At 44.9% G+C, this 18,690-nt stretch overlaps 1 protein-coding gene across 5 annotated transcripts in view; it reads left to right on the top strand.

Annotated features, from left to right (window-relative positions):
* SYT17 (synaptotagmin 17) overlaps positions 1-17,721 on the top strand; it is a 98,939-nt gene extending 81,218 nt beyond the window's left edge. For 3 of the 5 annotated variants that reach the window (XM_032144836.2, XM_032144834.2, XM_032144835.2), the window contains one exon: positions 16,268-17,604. In XM_032144836.2, the coding sequence (XP_032000727.1) occupies positions 16,268-16,464 (197 nt within the window). In that variant the 3' untranslated portion in view covers positions 16,465-17,604. Of the gene's footprint in view, positions 1-16,267 lie in introns of all 5 variants that reach the window. The other 2 variants (XM_032144832.2, XM_032144833.2) reach the window with 1 other exon arrangement.
* The last annotated feature ends 969 nt before the right edge of the window (positions 17,722-18,690 follow it).

The raw sequence follows: 18,690 nt of genomic DNA, 5'->3' as shown, positions 1-18,690 counted from the left end.
GGTGTGAGCCACCATGCCTGGCCCCATTAGTTCTTTTTTAAGGTGACTTTTTGTTGAAGTCCAACACATATGCAGAAAGGTGCAATTCATGAATTTATACAAAATTAACACTCCCATGTGACCAGTACTCAGATTAAGAACCAGAAACATTCTCGGCAATTCCCTCATAGCCCATGTCAGTTACTTACCCCTCCCCCAGGGCAGCCATCATCCTGACCTTTCCTGCCATACATTCATTTTGCCTCTTTTTGACCTTTATGTAAATGGGATCATACCCCTTCTTTCACTCAGCATTATCTTTGTGAAATTTGTGTCATTGTGTGTAGTTGTCATTTTTCTATTCACATTTTGGGGATAATAGTGTTTCAGAGTGTCACTATACCACAATTTACATATCCATTCTAGTAATAGGGTGATTTTTAAAACATGCTAGAATTTGCCTATCAAAACAAGTGGCATTTCTTTCAGAGCGTAATTTGGGATGCCGCATATGCCAAGAGCTGAGGTTAGGAGTTGGAACTCACTCATAAAATGTCATCAGGACCCGAATTCAAATCCTGCTCTACCAGTGGACCACAGGCTGGGTCCCAGGTGGACCTCCTCCTGTCACTGGGATTTGACACCTTGTCTTGCACGAGGATTCCAGACACGTGCCACATTGATCCACAGCATAGGTTAAGGACTGGACTCTGTTGGGGAATAAGGAAAAGGCCTGTAGGACAGGCATTGGCAAGAAAGGAAGAGGCTTGAATTCACTCTCCGTAGCCACCATCCTTTGGAGAGATGCTGCAGGTCTGTGGTGTGTGTCTGAGTTCTAGGGCCAGGACTTTGTGCCCACCATCCCGCCATTTTATAGCGCAAGGGTGAGTAGGCAGCCTTGTCAGTGGGGGCAGGTGGGTTAGCACCAGTGACCAGAGACCTTAGGGCCCATGGGAAATGACAGCTTCCTCTTCCCAGGGGGGGAAGCCCCCAGGGGGGGAGGAAAGCTGGTCCCAGACAGTTCGTGGTGCAGATGTTTCGCCTAAGCTCCCAGAGCCTCTTTTGGACGATTCTGCTCATTGTATTTACACCCTGAGCCTCCGTCAATTTCTCTGGAAAATGGGAGCATCTCACAACCTTCTTCCTAGGCTGCTGTGAGGGTGGAATGGGATTGTGCATACACAGGGCCGCAGGGCCTCTATATGTGGTCTACTGATTTTAAGGGATGTTACCGCTATTCAAAACATGTTTGAGCTGAGTGTAGTGGCTCACACCTGTAATCCCAGCACTTTGGGAGGCCGAGGCAGGCGGATCATTTGAGGTCAGGAGTCCGAGAGCAGCCTGGCTAACATGGCAAAACCCCGTGTCTACTAAAAATACAAAAATTAGCTAGATGTGCTCGCTTGAACCCAGGAGGCGGAAGTTGCAGTGAGCTGAGATCATGCCACTGCACTCCAGCCTGGGCGACGGAGCAAGACTGTCTCAAAACAAAACAAAACAAAACAAAACAAAACCAAACAAAAAAAAACCATGTTTGAGACATCTTTTTGAAATTACCTCAAGAGCCTGCCCCACATTGAAAGAAAACATAAATGTGGCAGAATTCTTCATCCTTTGAAATGAAACATGTATGTTTTTGTTTGTTTGTTTTGAGACAGGGTCTCACTCTGTCACCCAGGCTGCAGTGCAGTGCCGTCATCTTGGCTCACTGCAACCTCTGTCTCCCAGGCTCAAGCAATTCTCCCACCCCAGCCTCCCAAGTTGCTGGGACTGCAGGTGCACACAACCACACCCAGCTAATTTTTGTATTTTTAGTAGAGACAGGGTTTCACCATATTGCCCAGGCTGGTCTCGAACTCTTGAGCTCAAGCAATCCACCCGCCTTGGCCTCCCAAAGTGCTGGGATTCCAGGAGTGAGCCACCGTGTCTGGCTGAGACATATATATATATATTTTAATACCTTGAGGTCATGGAAAGCTGAATGGTTCATCTAGATTAAGCTCAGCAGCACCTTTAAAAAATTAGAAATGAAGCATCATTCTAAAGAAATGAGGCTGATTTCTTTGGATATTTTGAAGAGGATTCTATTCCTCTACTTAATGTTTGCATGAGGCCAGTGAATCTCAAACCTGGCTACACATAGGGTCACTGGGAAAACTTTAAAAAGCTGGGTTGGATGTTTGGGTGCCACCTCCAGAGATTGTGTCAATTGGCCAGGAAGATCCCCTCCCCCATCACTATAGTCTAAAAAGCTCCCTAGGTAGTTATGTGTAGTCCTGCTAAACTCCAGCATGCATCAGAATCACCCAGAGATTTGTTAAAACAGACTGCTGAGCCCCTGCCCAAGAGTTTCTGATTCGGTATAGCTGAGTGGGCTTGAGAATTTGCATTTCTAACAGGTTTCCAGGTGATGCTGCTACTGCTAGTGTGGAGACCACACTTTGGGAACCACTGCTTTAGACAGACCAGAGGTCAGCAAACTACAGCCCACTTCCTGATTTCGTAAATAAAGTTTTATTGGAATACAGCCATATGCATTCATCAACATACTGTCTGTGGCTGCTTTCTGCTAGTGTAGCAAAGTTGAATGCTTCCAATAGAGGCCATAGGTGGCCCTCAAAGCCTAAAATATTTACTCTCTGGCCCTTTATAGAAAAAGTATGTTGGCCTGGTATGATGGCTTATGCTTGTAATCCCAAGACTTTAGGAGGCCGAGGTGGGAGGACAGCATGAGCTCAGGAGTTCAAGATAAGCCTAGGCAACAAAGTGAGACCCTGAATATTTAAAAAAATTTTTTTAAAATGGTTTTTAATTAGCCAAGTGTGGTCGTGTGTGCCTGTAGTCCCAGCTCTTTGGGAGGCTGAGGCAGGCAGGTCCCAGAAAGAAGAGGAGAGCAGGAAGACCTTTAACAGCTTAGTCACATCCCACAGAGATTGAGAACTCTAGATTGAGCCTGGGAGTTTGAGATTGCAGTGAGCTATGATCATGTCACTGCACTCCAGCCTGGGCAATGGAGCAAGACCCTGCTTCTTAAGAAAAGAAAAGAGAAAAGAAAAGAAAGAGAAAAAGTGTATCTACCCCGGCCCTAGAGTAACACCTCTGGACTCTCTTTCAATTCTTTTTTTTCTTCTTAAGACGGAATTTCACTCTTGTTGCCCAGGCTGGAGTACAGTGGTGTGATCTCGGCTCACTGTAACCTCTGTCTCCTGGGTTCAAGAGATTCTCCTGTCTCAGCCTCCCTAATAACTAGGATTACAGGTGCCCGCCACCATGCCTGGCTAATTTTTTGTATTTTTAGTAGAGATGGGGTTTCACCATGTTGACCAGGCTGGTCTCAAACTCCTGACCTCAGGAGATCCACCTGCCTTGGCTTCCCAGAGTGGTGGGATTACAGGGGTGAACCATTGCGCCCAGCCCTCTTTCAATTCTTTATTTGTTCTTTCCAGGGAAGAGGTGACTTACGTAATTGAGAACATAATGAGTGTGCATGTAGAGGTCCCAATCTCTGTGGGATGGGACTAAGTTGTTAAAGGTCTTCTTGCTCTGCTGTTCTTTCTGGGACCTGCCTGCCCACCATAGGCACTATTCTCTGCAACTTCCTCAGTGAGCCTCCTGGACAGGCTTCACCTTGCAGGGACAAAACCTGCACAGTTATGATCAGAGAGTTTTAAATCAAGAAGAGGAAATAGTAGGATCAGGCCCCTTTCTACAATCCAGCTAAGCCACCAGTCAACTCATATTTTGATTCTGCATCTAACCTGACTGCACATGAGATTCACTCGGGGAGCATTTGAAAACCACTGCCACCCAGGCCCCCAACCACAAACCAATCAACAGAATCTCTTGGGGGTAAAGCTGGGCACTGAGGGGGGAAGATCTGATTTGTTATCCTCTAAAGACAAAAATGAAACTGGAAGGTCACAACATAACATTCTAATGATATCACCACACTTGCTCAGGTGCTCATGGTGAACCTGGAATTTGATTCCAGACCTTCTGCAGGCCTTACCTCATTCCCAAAGCTCATGACATAGATGAAATATTGTAACTAGCTTGTAGACAGTTTGCAGTGTACATTTCATGACATAGATGAAATATTGTAACTAGCTTGTAGACAGTTTGCAGTGCACATCATCCCCCAAGCGATGCCAGCTTCTCTGAAACAAATATAGAGACGACCCTCAGTCAGATGTATACATTTTTGGTTGTTCATGTCAAAACAAGCACGTTGCTTTATAGTGACACCTTTAAGTGTGTTTCCTTCTAGTCGGTGTGATTCACACGTGGATCTGAAAGTGATTCTTCAACCCATATGTCATCGTCACTGCAGGCTCCATGTGGCTCAGTCTCCACACTGAGGCATAAAGGGGTCCCACAGCCCCAAAGGAATCTTAAAAGAAATTTCACTGTTGACTTTCATCTCTTGAGGAAGGAGAAAGAGATCTCATTCATAAGCCAAAGCAACATTTCTCAGAGGTTTCTCCTCCACTCCCCCGTTTCTCTCCCCTTAAATTCGCTCTAGATTTTTTTCTGTGCTGAGCTCCCAAGCTCTGTCTAGCTCAGTGGAGGTGACTTTCCTCCCACCCGCTCCTGAGTCTCCCAGCTCCTTTACCCTGTGGATCTGCCATAGTCTTTTGAATCTCAGTGGCTTTCCTTTGGTTGGGAGAGGGGAGGCTTTGGTTTTAATGAAGGGAACTCCTATCGTTGCTGCTTTTCCCTTAAGGCAGAGGTTTTCTACCTCCCCACTTACACTGATATTTGAGGCTGGATTATTCTTCACTGTAGGGCCTGTCCTGTGCATTGTAGGATGGTGAGCAGCATCCCTGAGCTCTACCCGCTAGAGGCCAGCAGCACCCCTCCCTCCAAGACATGACAATCAAAAATGCCTCCAGATTGTGGGGTAAAATTGGTCCCTGTTGAAAACAACTGCATTAAAAAAATTCAGGCCGGGCACAGTGGCTCACATCTGTAATCCAATGCTTTGGGAGGCCGAGGAGAGTAAGATTGCTTGAAGCCAGGAGTCCAAGATCAGCCTGGACAACATAGCAAGACCCCATGTCTAAAAAAAAAAAAATTAATTAGCTGGGCGTGGTGAGGTGCCCCTGTTGTCCCAGCTACTCAGGAATCTGAGCCAGGAGGATCACTTGAGCCCAGGAGGTTGAGGCTTCAGTGAGCTATAATCATGCCACACCACTGCACTCCACTGTACTCTCTTAAAATAAAAATTAAATAATTCATTCTAAGTCATATTGCCTGCAGACCAGGACAAAGAGGGCTTCTACCTTGGGCCTCATGCTGTAAATGGGAGGAGGCAAGAAATTCATGGAGTGAGGAGTCCAGGCATCAAGGAGCCCACATCTTCCTTTCTAGATCATCTGCAAATACTGGGATCCCAGCATTTCCCACCCAAACAGCAGAAGCCTATTTCCAGGGCCTACTCAGGGCTGGTCTAGGTCAGTCCTCAGGACGATGCACCATGCTGTCGGTGTGTGCCCTCTAGGCTCAAGGAAATCATAAAATAGAGGTAATTATAGTACAAACCTCATAGATTTGTTGTGCGGATTAAATTTGTGTACTGAAATCCATAGGACAGGGCTGGTATGTGATAAGCACTATAGAACTGTTGGGTACTATCATTGTATTTTTCGTATCAAGAGTCTTTAACATAGGACATCTCCCTTCCTTATCTGCTGCTTGACTGAACAGGCAGCCGCTCATTCAAAAGTCAGAGCCAATCCTGACCGTGCTGGACCCTAGAGAGATGGCGAGAAGGGCCCCAACATGGCGCCTTTATGAGGATTTTCGTGGGACTTTCCAGGGCCATTCTGACTGTTGGTCTTTTCCCTTATATGCTGGTTGAGGTTTTAACCCTTCTTCAAACACACACACACACACACACACACACACACACACACACACACACACACACGTACCATAGATCTCTATTACCCAATCTGGCCCTTATCACATGAGAGGGTCAAGGGAAGTAGGAAATGGGTGAGACTATTATTATTATTATTATTATTGAGGCAGGGTCTTACTCTTTCGACCAGGCTGGAGTGCAGTGGTGTGATCATGCCTCACTGCAATCTCAACCTCCTGGGCTCAAGCAGTCCTCCCGCCTCAGCCTCCCAAGCAGCTGGGACCACAGGCATGCACCAACATGCCCAGCTACTTTTAAATTTTTTTTATAGAGACAGTCTCACTAGCCCAGGCTGGTCTTGAATTCCTGGGCTCAAGCGATCCTCCCACCTTGGCCTCTGAAGTGCTGGGGTTACAGGCATAAGCCCCTGTGCTTGGCCTTTTCTTTTTGAGATAAAGGAAGAAATTAGGCTGGACTTTGAGTTTCAATTTCTACTGTGCCTCGTGCTGGCTGGGTGGCTTTGAGCACTCAACCTCTTAACTTCTCCGAGCCTCAAATTCCCCATCTGCAAAATGGCAATAAAAATAGGGCTGTGATATGGATTTAAGTTTAAAAAAGAAAAACAACAACATATATAAAGTGCTTTTCTCAGTTCCTAGTACACAGACCTCGAGATTTGCTGTTACTGATTTTTAATTATTATAATAAAGTTAACTGAATTGTCATTATGACTGTTGGAAGGAAAAACATGAAAAAAAGTTCTGTCCCAGCAGCTGCTGTGAATCACGAAGTGAGCCAGAAGAGCTTGAAAAACATCACCCTTAAGTCATGGATGAAACTTCTTAGAACCAAAGAAATGTCATAGCTAAAAAAGAACTCAAAATCTACATATACCCGCTCATTGTATACAGGGGGAAACTGAGGCCCAGGGAAGGGATATAATGTACCTTGTTTTGGGAAAAAAAAAAACAAAAACGAAAAAGCTTCTAGGTTTCCGAAAGAAGAAAAAAAAGAGAGTGCTCCAGTGAGAAGAGGTTTTGCAAAAGTTGGAAAGACAATGAGGACCACCTGTGTTGTAGTCTGTCTGAGCTGCCCTGTAGGAAGAAAGAAAAGGGGAAGAAGCAGGGCCTGTGTAGACTGCGTTATGTCTCCTCCAACAGTTAAGCTAACTCATGAACACCCTGATGATGAATTGTGGGGACCCCTCGGGGATGAGGAAGTAGGCAGGACTATGAAACAGCCCAGGGTGGTCTTGCTGGCTTTGTGCATTTTTTCTTTTCAAAAATAGGGGAACATCTTAACCCAGCATCAAAGAGGTAGATCGCAGGGTACAGTGATGAGGTTTTGGGGTGCCAGCCATAATCTGGGGGTGTCCCTGCACTGTGCTGTCAGACTCAGTGTTGCATATGGGAGCAGCGAGAGCCTAGGGCACAAATGAGAGTCCTTCATTACCTTGTGAACAAATATGCAAAATGAGAAGCTGTTGAGTCTGCTCCCATCGGTAAAGATGGTTTTTTTTTTTTCCTTTTAATTTGCAGTGTTTATTACACCCACATTCTAAGTCATCCAGCTTCCCTTCCAGAACCGTCTGCCTTGGCAAACTAAATTAGCGACCAAAGAATTTAGCTCCTATGGTGAAGAACAAATTCGTTTTTACAGCAAATATCAACAGGTGAAAGCCTCAACTTGTCCCTGACTCATTCAGGGTACTTAGGTTTTGACTGGAGCAGTGAATGATCTCCCTTCACCCTCTAGAACTTACTCTCCTCAGCTGTAAAATGAGCCAGTGAAAGCAACTGCCTTAAAGCACTTCTCAAATGTGGGAGGTGGGGGGTGGGAAGGGTGGCAATTGTGTCCCCAGGGTACATCTGGCAATGTCTAGAGATACTTTTGGCAGTCACAAGAGAGATAGAGGAGGCCAGGCATGGTGGCTTACGCCTGTAACCCCAGCACATCAGGAGGCAGGCGAATCACCTGAGGTCAGGTGTTTGAGACCAGCCTGGCCAACATGGTGAAACCCCATCTCTACTAAAAAATACAAAAACTAGCCAGGCATGGTGGTGCATACCTGTAGTCCCAGCTACTCAGGAGGCTGAGGCAGGAGAATTACTTCAACCCGGGAGGTGGAGGTTGCAGTGAGCTGAGATCACACCACTGCCCTCCAGCCTGGGCGACAGAGCAAGACCCATCTCCAAAATAAAAAATAAAATAAAATAAATGAAATGAAATGAAATAAAATAAAATAAAACAGGGGAGATGGAGGAATTGCTACTGATATTTAGTGTGAGATGATAGGTGCTACCGAACATTTTAGGGTGCCTAGGACAGCACCGCAAAACACAGAATGATCTGGCCCATAATGTCAGCAGTATCAAGGGTGAGAAACCCTGCTCGGAGGCTTGACGTGATGATTAAATGAGTCAATGCACTGACGTGCTTAGCCCTGGCCCTAATACACAGTAGGTGCTTAATAAACTGATCTTTATCCCGGGCTCCTTCAAAGCCTGATCTTTGAGCCCCGGTAGGTGCCTCCCACCCCACTTTTGTTTCCTGGTTGTGTTTCCCCAACTTGAATTGCTGGGATACGGTGGAAATAGACAGATATGTTGATAACTCTACAGGTAAGTTGGGTCTCAAATTCCTAAAAGTGGAATAGGAAGAGTGTGTCCATGCATTGTCTGAAGAAGGGAACTGGACTTCTGGGTACTTGCCTGTCCCCAGAGGGGAGCCTTAGGGTGCTGGAGATTCAGCGAAATCGGAAGAGAAAGCATTAGAGCAAGGTACTGTGCAAGGTGTCACTCTATAGTCATTGGTGGAGGAGAACTAAAAGCATCTGGTGAGAGTCAACTTTCCACTTACTGATCCCTTTCCCCGTAAGCTTTAAACAAGGCTTAACATTTTTTAACTGTGTTTGATACCACAATTCCCATACTTCCTTTGATCCATTCAGCAGAACATTCTAATGGATTCATGATCATAATTATAAAAATAAATGATCACACTGAGAATAGCCCCCAGCCCTGTGAAGGACGAAAATGTTATTTGCCTCTTCACCAAATGGTTCCATTCTATTGTAGTTTTTTGAGTTCTTGTATCTGTCTGGTACTCACAATCCACTATATTAAGTTACTCCAGATGGGAAAACCAGATGACTGAGTTTATTTGAATTATGTCTAAATCCATGAGCATTAAATAGGTTCTTAGAGAAAGCCCTCTTCATGGATTTCGTACATAGGCTTGTGACATCAATTCTGAGTGTTTTGATGTTTTTTTTTTTCTTGCCACACTCCAGACTGTACAGGTTGTTGAGAAATTGCTTCCAGATGACTAGGGTACACTTACAGTGTGTACATTTTGTAAACGAAACAGCATCTGAGACAAGTCGCAATCAGTTCAGGAGTTTATTTTCCAAGGTTATGGACCTGTGCATGAAACAGCCTTAGGAGGTCTTGAGGACGTGTGCCCAAGGTAGTCAGGCTACAAGTTGGTTTTATACATTTTAGGGAGACATAAGACATCAATCCATACATGTAAGACATACATTGGTTCAGTCCAGAAAGATGGGACAGCTGGAAACAGGGACTGGGGAGTGTGTGGGGTGACTTCCAGGTCTTAGGTGGATTCAAAGACTGGCAATTGGTTATTATCTAAAGACCTGAAGTCAATGTCTAACTTACAATAAAGGGTTGTGGACACCAAGGTTTTATCATGCAGATAAAGCCTCTAGGTAGCAGGCTTCAGAGAGAATAGATGGTACATGTTTCTTACCAGACTTAAAGAGTCTCTTCTGGCTGGGCGCAATGGCTCACACCTGTAATCCCGGCACTTTGAGAGGCCAAGGCGAGAAGATCACTTGAGCTGAGGAGTTAGAGACCAGACTGAGCAACGTGGTGAAACCCCATCTCTACAGAAAATACAAAAAAAAAAAAAAAAAAAAGCCCGGCATAGTGATGTGCACCTGTGGTCTCAGCTAGTTGGGAAGCTGAGGTAGAAGGATCACTTGAGCCTGGGAGGCAGAGGTTGCAGTGACCTGAGATCATGCCACTGCACCTGGGTAACAGAGTGAGACCTTGTCTCAAAAAAAAGAAAGAAAGGAAAGAAAAAAGAAAGAATTAGTTCTATCAGTCTTAAGATCTGTCTTGATGTTAATGGTGGCATGTCTGACTTCCTCTTCCCATCACAGCCTGAACTAGCTTTTCAGGCCACCTTTGGAATGCCCTTGACCAAGAGGAGGCGTCCATTCAGATGGTTAGCGGGCTTAGAATTGTATTTTTGGCTTACAATATCCAGAAATATATTAGTGACTACATTAAAAAGAGTCCCCCATAACCATCAGTGGAAATATTTGGGGGAGGTACTTTACAACAAAATTTTTAGTTATGGATGTTTCTAAAGAGAAGGAATTTAGGAATGCGGTTATAAGGAATTGGCTTCATTCACAGGTTATTCAAATACTGCAAATTTTATCACCAATTAGCTATGTGACTTGGTTTCCTTACCTAGAACATGGAGAGAGCTGGGGTATCTGACCCACTGTCCCTAAGCCCCTTTTTGGATTCTACATGTCTAGTCTTTAAAAAAAAAATTTCTAGAAAGAGGGTCTTGCTGTGTTGCCCAAGCTGGTCTCGAACTCCTGGGCTCAAGAGATCCTCCCACCTTGACCTCCCCAAGTGCTGGGATTACAGGTGTGAGCCACTGCACCTGGCCCCTGACATGTCTAGTTTTAATTCTCTATTTTCTCCAACACACTTCTTAGAATTTACAGTGATGGCAATCTTGATACTCTCCCAGGCAACTTTTCTATTAGAAGTCATTAGTTATCTTCAGCTTCACTTTATTATAATTTGCATTTTAAATTTTTTTAAGACTGTTAAGATTGCCATAACTTTACCAAGTGATTTGCAAGTTCCAGTGCCTGCTAATTAACTCAGATGGCCATGGCAGGTACTGCCTCCCATCAGAAAGGCTGAATCACTCAAGCACTCCCACCTTTCGAGGGCCAAGTGATTCACTAGCCAAGTTACTTTACAAATTGGGATGAGGAGTGTAGGATATTAGACTTCCTTGTAGTTTTCATCCTTTCTGGAGACTTAGATGTGGATTCTCTAACGGTGACTTATTTTTCCTTTGTTTTCTTTCCAAAATAATATGTACTTGCTGTAAGAAGTTCAAACTGTACATACATGATACAGAAAGTGGATGTTTTCCTCTGTTTCCCCCTCCCAGAGAGAGCCACTCTGAATGGTGTGGTGAACATCCATATTGTTTTCTTTATGTATATTAACATTCTTTTTAACAAAAAGATTGTGCTTACATATACTGTTTTGTAATGTGCTTTTGTCTCCTAGCAATATGTCTTGGAGATTTTTCCATTTCATATATTTAAGTCTGTCTCATTTTTAATGGCAACATGGATTTCTGTGGTATTATTATCTCAGAAGTTATTTAATTCGTTTCCTCCAGTCTTATTCTAGGTATCTCCCAAAGACGAACTTAGTGACTTGAGCACAAGTAGGCTACTAGGAGGTGACCTCAGGAAGCTTGAATAAGGGAATGGCAGATGAGACAGGAAAAGGAGGAAAACAAATCAAGGATGTTTGGCGAGTGGATATCTGCAGTATAGGGGGGTCTTCAAAATCACCCTCAGGTTCAATGATTCACCACAGAACTTGGAAAAACTGTTATTCTCATGGTTATAGTTTATTATAGAAAAAGCATACAGACCAAAATCAGCAAAGTGAAAGATTGCTGCTATGGTCTGAATGTTTTGTTCCCCCAAAATTCTTATGTTGAATCCTAATCCCCATGTGGGAGGTGATTAGACCATGAAGGCTCTGTCCTCATGAATGGGGTTGGTGCCCTTATAAGAGAAACCCAAGAGAACTGCCTTGCTGCTTCTCTTGCATGAGAAGGCAATATGAAGGACGGCAAGCTCTCACCAGACACTGAATCTGCTGGTACCTTGATCTTGGACTTCCTAGCTTCTGGAACCATTAGGAAATAAGTTCCTGTTGTTTATAAGCCTCCCTGTTTATGGTAATTTGTAATAGCAGCCCAGCAAACTAAGAAAGGGGAAAGAGTCCTCTTTGTCATAGGAAAAAGTCCAAGAGAGACTAGATGCAAGCTTCCAGTTGTTCTCCTCAACTGGAGTTATATGAGCAGTGCCTAATTCTCCTTGCAAGGATGTGTGACAACACACTCAGGGTATTGCCCCCAAGGAGGCTCACCTGAGCCTTGGTGTCCAGCATAGTTAGAGGAGGTCGGTCATATAGTCATGGCTGACCATCTGGGTAGCTGAGCCTAGTCTCCAGCTCCTGCAGAGGTCAAGCTAATGTTGAGTGGCCCAAGGTCCTCACCATAAATCACAGTTAGCATAGACAAGCTGGCATGGCTCAGGCAGGAAGCTGCAGGTGCTTGAGGTAGGACACTATCTACAGAAACCATGAGTAGCCTCCAAGGTGGGCTGAGGGGTAGGCAGGGCACCACCAGCCCCAGCTACACTCCCTCAGGGACAGTCTTGCCATTTCCAGTTTTTCATTCTTATAAACAATGCCCTGGTGCAGGGGTCAGCAAATTTTTCTATAAGGAGCCAGATAATCTTTTTTTTTTTTTTTGTATTCCCTTTTGGCATTTGTTTAATTGAGATAAAATTCACATAACTTAAAACTCACCCTTTTGGTGTATATGATTCGGTGCTTTTCAGTATATTTTCAAGGTTGTGCAATCAACACCACTATCTAATTCCAGAACATTTTTATCACCCCCAAAAGGAGCTCTGTGCCAATTAGCTATCACACCCCATTTCCTCTTTCCTCTATCCTTGATAATCACTAATGGTAATTTCTGTCTCTAAAGATCTGCCTCTTCTGGACATTTCATATAAATGGATCATAATGTATGACCTTAAAAACTTGGTACATAGGACAGCCATGGTGGCTTATGCCTGTAATCCCAGCATTTTGGAAGGCCGAGGTGGGCGGATCACCTGAGGTCAGGAGTTCAAGACCAGCCTGCCCAACGTGGCAAAACCCTGTCTCTCCTAAAAATACAAAAATTAGCCAGGCATGGTGGCGGGCACCTGTAATACCAGCTACTTGGGAGTCTGAGGCAGGAGAATCACTTGAGCCCGGGAGGCGGAGGTTGCAGTGAGCCGAGATTGCACCACTGCATCCCAGCCTGGGTGACAAGAGTGAAATTACGACTCAAAAAAAAAAAAAAAGAAAAGAAAAGAAAAGAAAAAGCGTGGACATAAATGTTTACAGTAGCATTATTCATAATAATAGTCAAAAGGTGGAAACAACCCAAATGTCCATCATCTGATGAACAGATAAGCAAAACATGGCATATCCATACAATGGAATATTAGCTGGCCATAAAAAGTAGCACTACAACATAGATGAACCAGACAGACAGCAGATATGTGAGGCTTTGAGAGCCACATGGCCTCCAGGTTATTCAGCTGCTGTGGTCTGAATAGTTGTCCCCCCACCCTGCCAAATTTATATGTTGAATTCCTAACCCACAAAGTGATGGCAGTAGGAGGTGGGACCTTTGGGAAATGATTAGGTCATGAAGGTTGAAGCCCTCATAATTGGGATTAGTGCCCTTATAAAAGACGCCCCAGAGAACTAGCCTGTCCCTTCCACCATGTGGGGACTCAGTAAGAAGATACCACCTATGAGGAAGCAGCTTCTCACCAGACACCGAATTTGCCAGTGTCTTGATCTTGAACTTCCCAGCCTCCAGAACTGTGAGCAATAAGTTTTTGTTGTTTATAAGCCACCCAGTTTATGGCATTTTGTTACAGCAGCCTGAATGGACTAAGACATCAACTCTGCCCTTTTTGCACAAAAGCAGCATTATGTAAACAAATGGGTTTGACTGTGTTCCAATAAAAGTCCATATTTGACTGGGAGGCTCTAGTTTGCCCATTCCTGCTGTATAAAATATCCTTGTATGTGTATTTTTGTCCATTTGTGCAGAAATTTCTATGAGATCAATTCCTAGAAGTGAAATTGCTGAGTCATGAGTTATGACATATTTATTTTGAACAGATGCTGTGAACCACCCCAAAATTTGAACCAACTTGCCTTTCCACCAGTGGCACATGAGAGTACTTGAGACTGAGATTCCCCCCCCCCCCCCCCATCTTTTTTTTGAGACAAGCAAGGTCACTTTGCTACCCAGGCTAGATCCAGTGCAGTGCACCATCACTGCAGCCTTGACTTCCCCGGACTCAGGTGATCCTCCCACCTCAGGCTTCCGAGTAGCTGGGACTACAGGCACACACCACTATGTCTGGCTGATTTTTTGTATTTTTTAGTAAAGGCGGGGTTTCTCCATGTTGCCCAGACTAGTCTCAGACTCCTGGGCTCAAGCGATCCACCTGCCTCAGCCTCCCAAAGTGCTGGGATTACAGATGTGAGCCACCGTGCCCAGTCAAAATTTCCTTTCTTAAATCCCTTTCACAAAGAAGTAGAACCCATACCCATTTAGAAGGGGAGTTTCTGCATTGTCATTCTTGAGCTTTGGAGAGGAAGAAGAAGATAGAACATTTTGCCCCCAAAGAAGAAAACTAAATGGGGCCTGAAGTGGTCTCATAATAGTGTCTTATTTTAGATTTGAGGCTCACAGGGAAGGGGACTCTGGTTACTTGTCCTCATTTGGTGAGATCAAACCTTACACTGCCCACTAAGTGTCATTCCTAAAAGCCTTGAGTGTTACCTGTTCAATTATTTTTTCAAATGCAGAGAGCTCCTTAGCAATTTCATTTATTAAGCAAAGCTTCCATTCCTATTATTTCTCTTTGTAAGTAATTTGCATGTAAGTGAGGTCCACCTATGCATACTGAGCATGTTACCAAATGTACAAAAAATATACATGGTCCAATTTTTCTCCACAGAGCTAACAGGTACCTATCCCTCTTGCTGAAGATGACATAGTATTTCACGTAGCCTAGTTTTCCCTAAGTCTTTTTGGCTTTTGGACAATGGATGGAGTTTTTGTTTTTATTTTTCCATTTTTCTTTTTCTCCCTCATTTTCATCATTTGGAATTCATGGTGTGAAACCCACAGGGGAGAACAGAGGCTCGTTAGCATTCAAGCTCTGTTTTTGGCTGCATATTTTAGTTGGTTTATATGATATTCAGCATCCCTTCTGGGATCTAGCCCGCCTTTGCTCAGCTCACGCTGGGTGAATCTGTGATATTTCCCATTCTGTAGCCCTTCATTTATAACACAGGCATAGCCTGCTTTCCCATTAGTGAGATGGCATGCCTGGACTACCCACACACAGATCAAGAATTAGGCAGAACTTGGCCGGGAAGATAAATCAAGTTAACCATCTCATTAGGCATTAAAGACACAAATTAAGCTTAAGTTGAGATTAACAGAGAAGCCTTTCAAAGAGACATGCAGCACAACAAGGGGTGGAAGAAATTGCCGTAGCCATTACTCTCAGCAAACTTCCACCATTTGATGGAACAGAGGAGACATGAAGTCTCTTTTATAAAAAGTCAACAGACAGAAATTTAGGATCGAAATAGCAGTATAACATTTGTTGAGCTCTTACCACTTGCTTGGCACTGTGTGCTGAGAGCTTTACACACATTATTTCATAGAAATTGCACATTGACCTATGAGAGAAGCACTACTAAAATTCCTGTTTAACTAATAAAGAAACTGAGGCTCAGAGAGGTTACTTCGCCTGCCTCAGAGTCCCAGAGCTTGGTCAAATGATAGAGCCAGGATTCACCCCCAGGATATTTGGTCCCCTGGCCCATGGCTTAACCTAGCGGTTCCCATTTGGGATGCATTGGCCTCCCCAGGGGACATTTGGCCATGTCCGAAGACATTTTGGGTTGTCACAGCTATAGAGAGAGCTGCTACCAGCATCTAGTAGGTAGGTACCAGGGATGCTGCTAAACATCCTACAATGCACAGGACAGTTACGGCAAAGGATTATCCCACCCATAATGTCAACAGTTCCATGATTGAGAAACCCTTGTTTAATCGCTCAACTGGACTACATTGACAGGCTCACTGTTCCACTAGAACTATCCACTTACAGAGCTCTATATGCAGTGTGGTGATGCCGTGGGACATAGGTTTAAGGCTGCATATTGCAGGCAGTGCAGCTATCTGGCAGAAGGAACAGCCAATGCCAAGGCTGAGAGGTAAGAATCTGGCTGGCATGGGATGGCAGGAAACCAGGTGCAGCTGTTGCAGAGACTCACAGGAGGACGAGATGAGGGAGTTGGAGTTCTCACCAAGAAAAGGAAAAAGACAACGTGCCCTAAACGATGACCCCCATGTTTGCAGTTGACAAATGTGTAGACTAATGGCCTCTGTCTTCTGCCTGCCTTCCTGTTCTGTTCCCCTCCTTCCTCTTGCCTCCCTCCTGCCCTCGACCCTCTGGCTCCCTAGTTTTCGGCCACAACATGAAGAGCAGCAACGACTTCATCGGGAGGATCGTCATTGGCCAGTACTCTTCAGGCCCCTCTGAGTCCAACCACTGGAGGCGCATGCTCAACACGCACCGCACAGCCGTGGAGCAGTGGCATAGCCTGAGGTCCCGAGCTGAGTGTGACCGCGTGTCTCCTGCCTCCCTGGAGGTGACCTGAGGGCTGCAGGGAAGGCAGCTTTCATTTGTTTTTTTTTAAAAAAAAAAAGACGGAAAAAAATGTGTCACATACTATTACATCCACACCTGCATACACACTCGCAACATGTCTACACATGTCCACACACACAGACACACAGACACCCCAAATCCTCTCAAAACAGAGGAAGCTGACTATGATCACAAAATGGCCGCCCTCAGTGAGTGAGGCCTAGGAACTTTCCGGAAGCCCCATCCATAGATCACAAGTTCAGTGGGCTCTGCCGTGGGACTTATTGGCAGTGCCTGCTCTTGTCAATACTCCTGCCCCAAAATGCACTTTCAACCCTCAGGCCAGAGAAAGGACCTCCCAAAGGGTGCCAACCTCCATCAAGACTAAATTTACCAAGAGTTTGGCCAGTGTGTGGGAGACCTGACCACCCCCCACTCCCAAAACACACACCCACTGGGTAACTTCTGAACAGGCTGCTGTTCCCTGGGGTTCTTCAAACCTGATACCTTTCTCCAAAGGTGTAAGTATCTTTGTCTTCTCCTTAGTAAATGTGATAACTAGATTATGGACCATTTGGAGAAACCAAATGGCAACCAAAACTATTCCAGTGTCAGAAGCCTCTCCTGGCTTAACGGAATTGTCCTTGTGTTAGCTCATCCCAGGGAACTCCCTGTGGGTATATATGTGTATGTCCTCATGCATGTGCCCTCACAGGCGAACACGTGTGTGCCTATGTGTCCTCTTGGAGAGCATGGCGATGGGCCAGGACCTCAGCCCTGAGCACTGCCTTCTGTCTGCCTCTCCTGTCCAGTGAGAGTCCAACCAGTGTCCTCCTGTCTGTCAGAGATCCCATTTTGGGTAACAGTAGTGTGTGTGTGTGTGTGTGTGTGTGTGTGTGTAAAGTAAATAGGATATGATAGAGCAAAAGTAACATTTTTTGACCGAATCATGGTGATTGTGACCCACGAAAGACATACAAAGACCTGATACATGGATTAAAATGGCCATCACACCCCATCCATGATGATCTTCTTCCTTAATCATATTCTGAGGATCTTTCTGTGTTTGTCTGTGAACCAATGTCATGTCTCTCATGCTAAGGAATTAGTGTAGTTAGAATAGATCTCTCTCTCTCTCTCTCTATCTCTCTCTTTCTCTCTCTCCCTTTCCTCTCTGTTGGATGCTTCTGTATCTTTTTCCACAGCATAATGTCTGGTGTGACGGGGAGCTATTTATTGAAATTAAAGATTATTTATTTGTGCCATGCATTCGAGTTATCTTTTTCTTCTTGAACACAGGACATAGAAGGTGGGAGGGCATTGCAGCTACTACTGCTGTGTAACAAACCATACTGAACAAGTCAAAACAATTTTTTTTTTTTTTTGAGACAAAGTCTCACTCTGTTGTCCAGGCTGGAGTGCAGTGGTGCAATCTCCACTCACTGCAACCTCTGCCTCCTGCATTCAAACAATTCTCCTGGCTCAGCGTCCCAAGTGGCTGGGATTACAGGTGTGCACCACCATGCCTGGCTAATTTTTGTATTTTTAGTAGAGACAGGGTTTCACCATGTTGGCCAGGCTGGAATTGAACTCCTGGCCTCAAGTGATCCACCTGCCTCAGCCTCCCAAAGTGCTGGAATTACAGGCATGAGCCACTGCGCCCAGCTGGAAGTCAAGATTTAATAAGTTTAAGTGTCAAGTAACTACAATAGAGATAAAAAGCCAGCCCAGGCCCAGCTGCCTACCTTGTTATGGGTTGGTGATTTGCTGGAGTCCTAACCTCAGAATGTAGCCTTATTTGGAGAGAGGGTCTTTACAAAGGTGATCAGGTTGAAGTGAGGTCATGAGGTGAGCCCTCATCTGATATGACTGGAGTCCTTATAAGAAGAGGAAATTTGGCCAGGCACGATGGCTCATGCCTGTAATCCCAGTACTTTGGGAGGCTGAGGCAGGAAGATCACTTGAGGTCAGGAGTTCGAGAGCAGCTTGGCCAACATGGTGAAACTCCGCCTTTACTAAAAATAAAAAAAGTTAGCCAGGCATGGTGGCACATGCTTGTAATCCCAGCTACTTGGGAGGCTGAGGCAGGAGAATCACTTGAACCCAGGAGGCAAAGGTTGCAGTGAGCTGAGATCATGACAGCCTGGGCAACAGAGTGAGACTCTGTCTCAAAAAAAGAAAGAAAAAAGAAGAGGAAATTTGAATGCAGAGACAGACACAGAGGGAAGAAGATGTG

Source organism: Hylobates moloch, unplaced genomic scaffold (assembly GCF_009828535.3).
Source record: "Hylobates moloch isolate HMO894 unplaced genomic scaffold, HMol_V3 SCAFFOLD_23, whole genome shotgun sequence".
NCBI lineage: Eukaryota > Metazoa > Chordata > Mammalia > Primates > Hylobatidae > Hylobates > Hylobates moloch.
The sequence above is the reverse complement of the archived record's forward strand: the minus strand, read 5'-3'. Positions and strand labels throughout refer to the sequence as shown.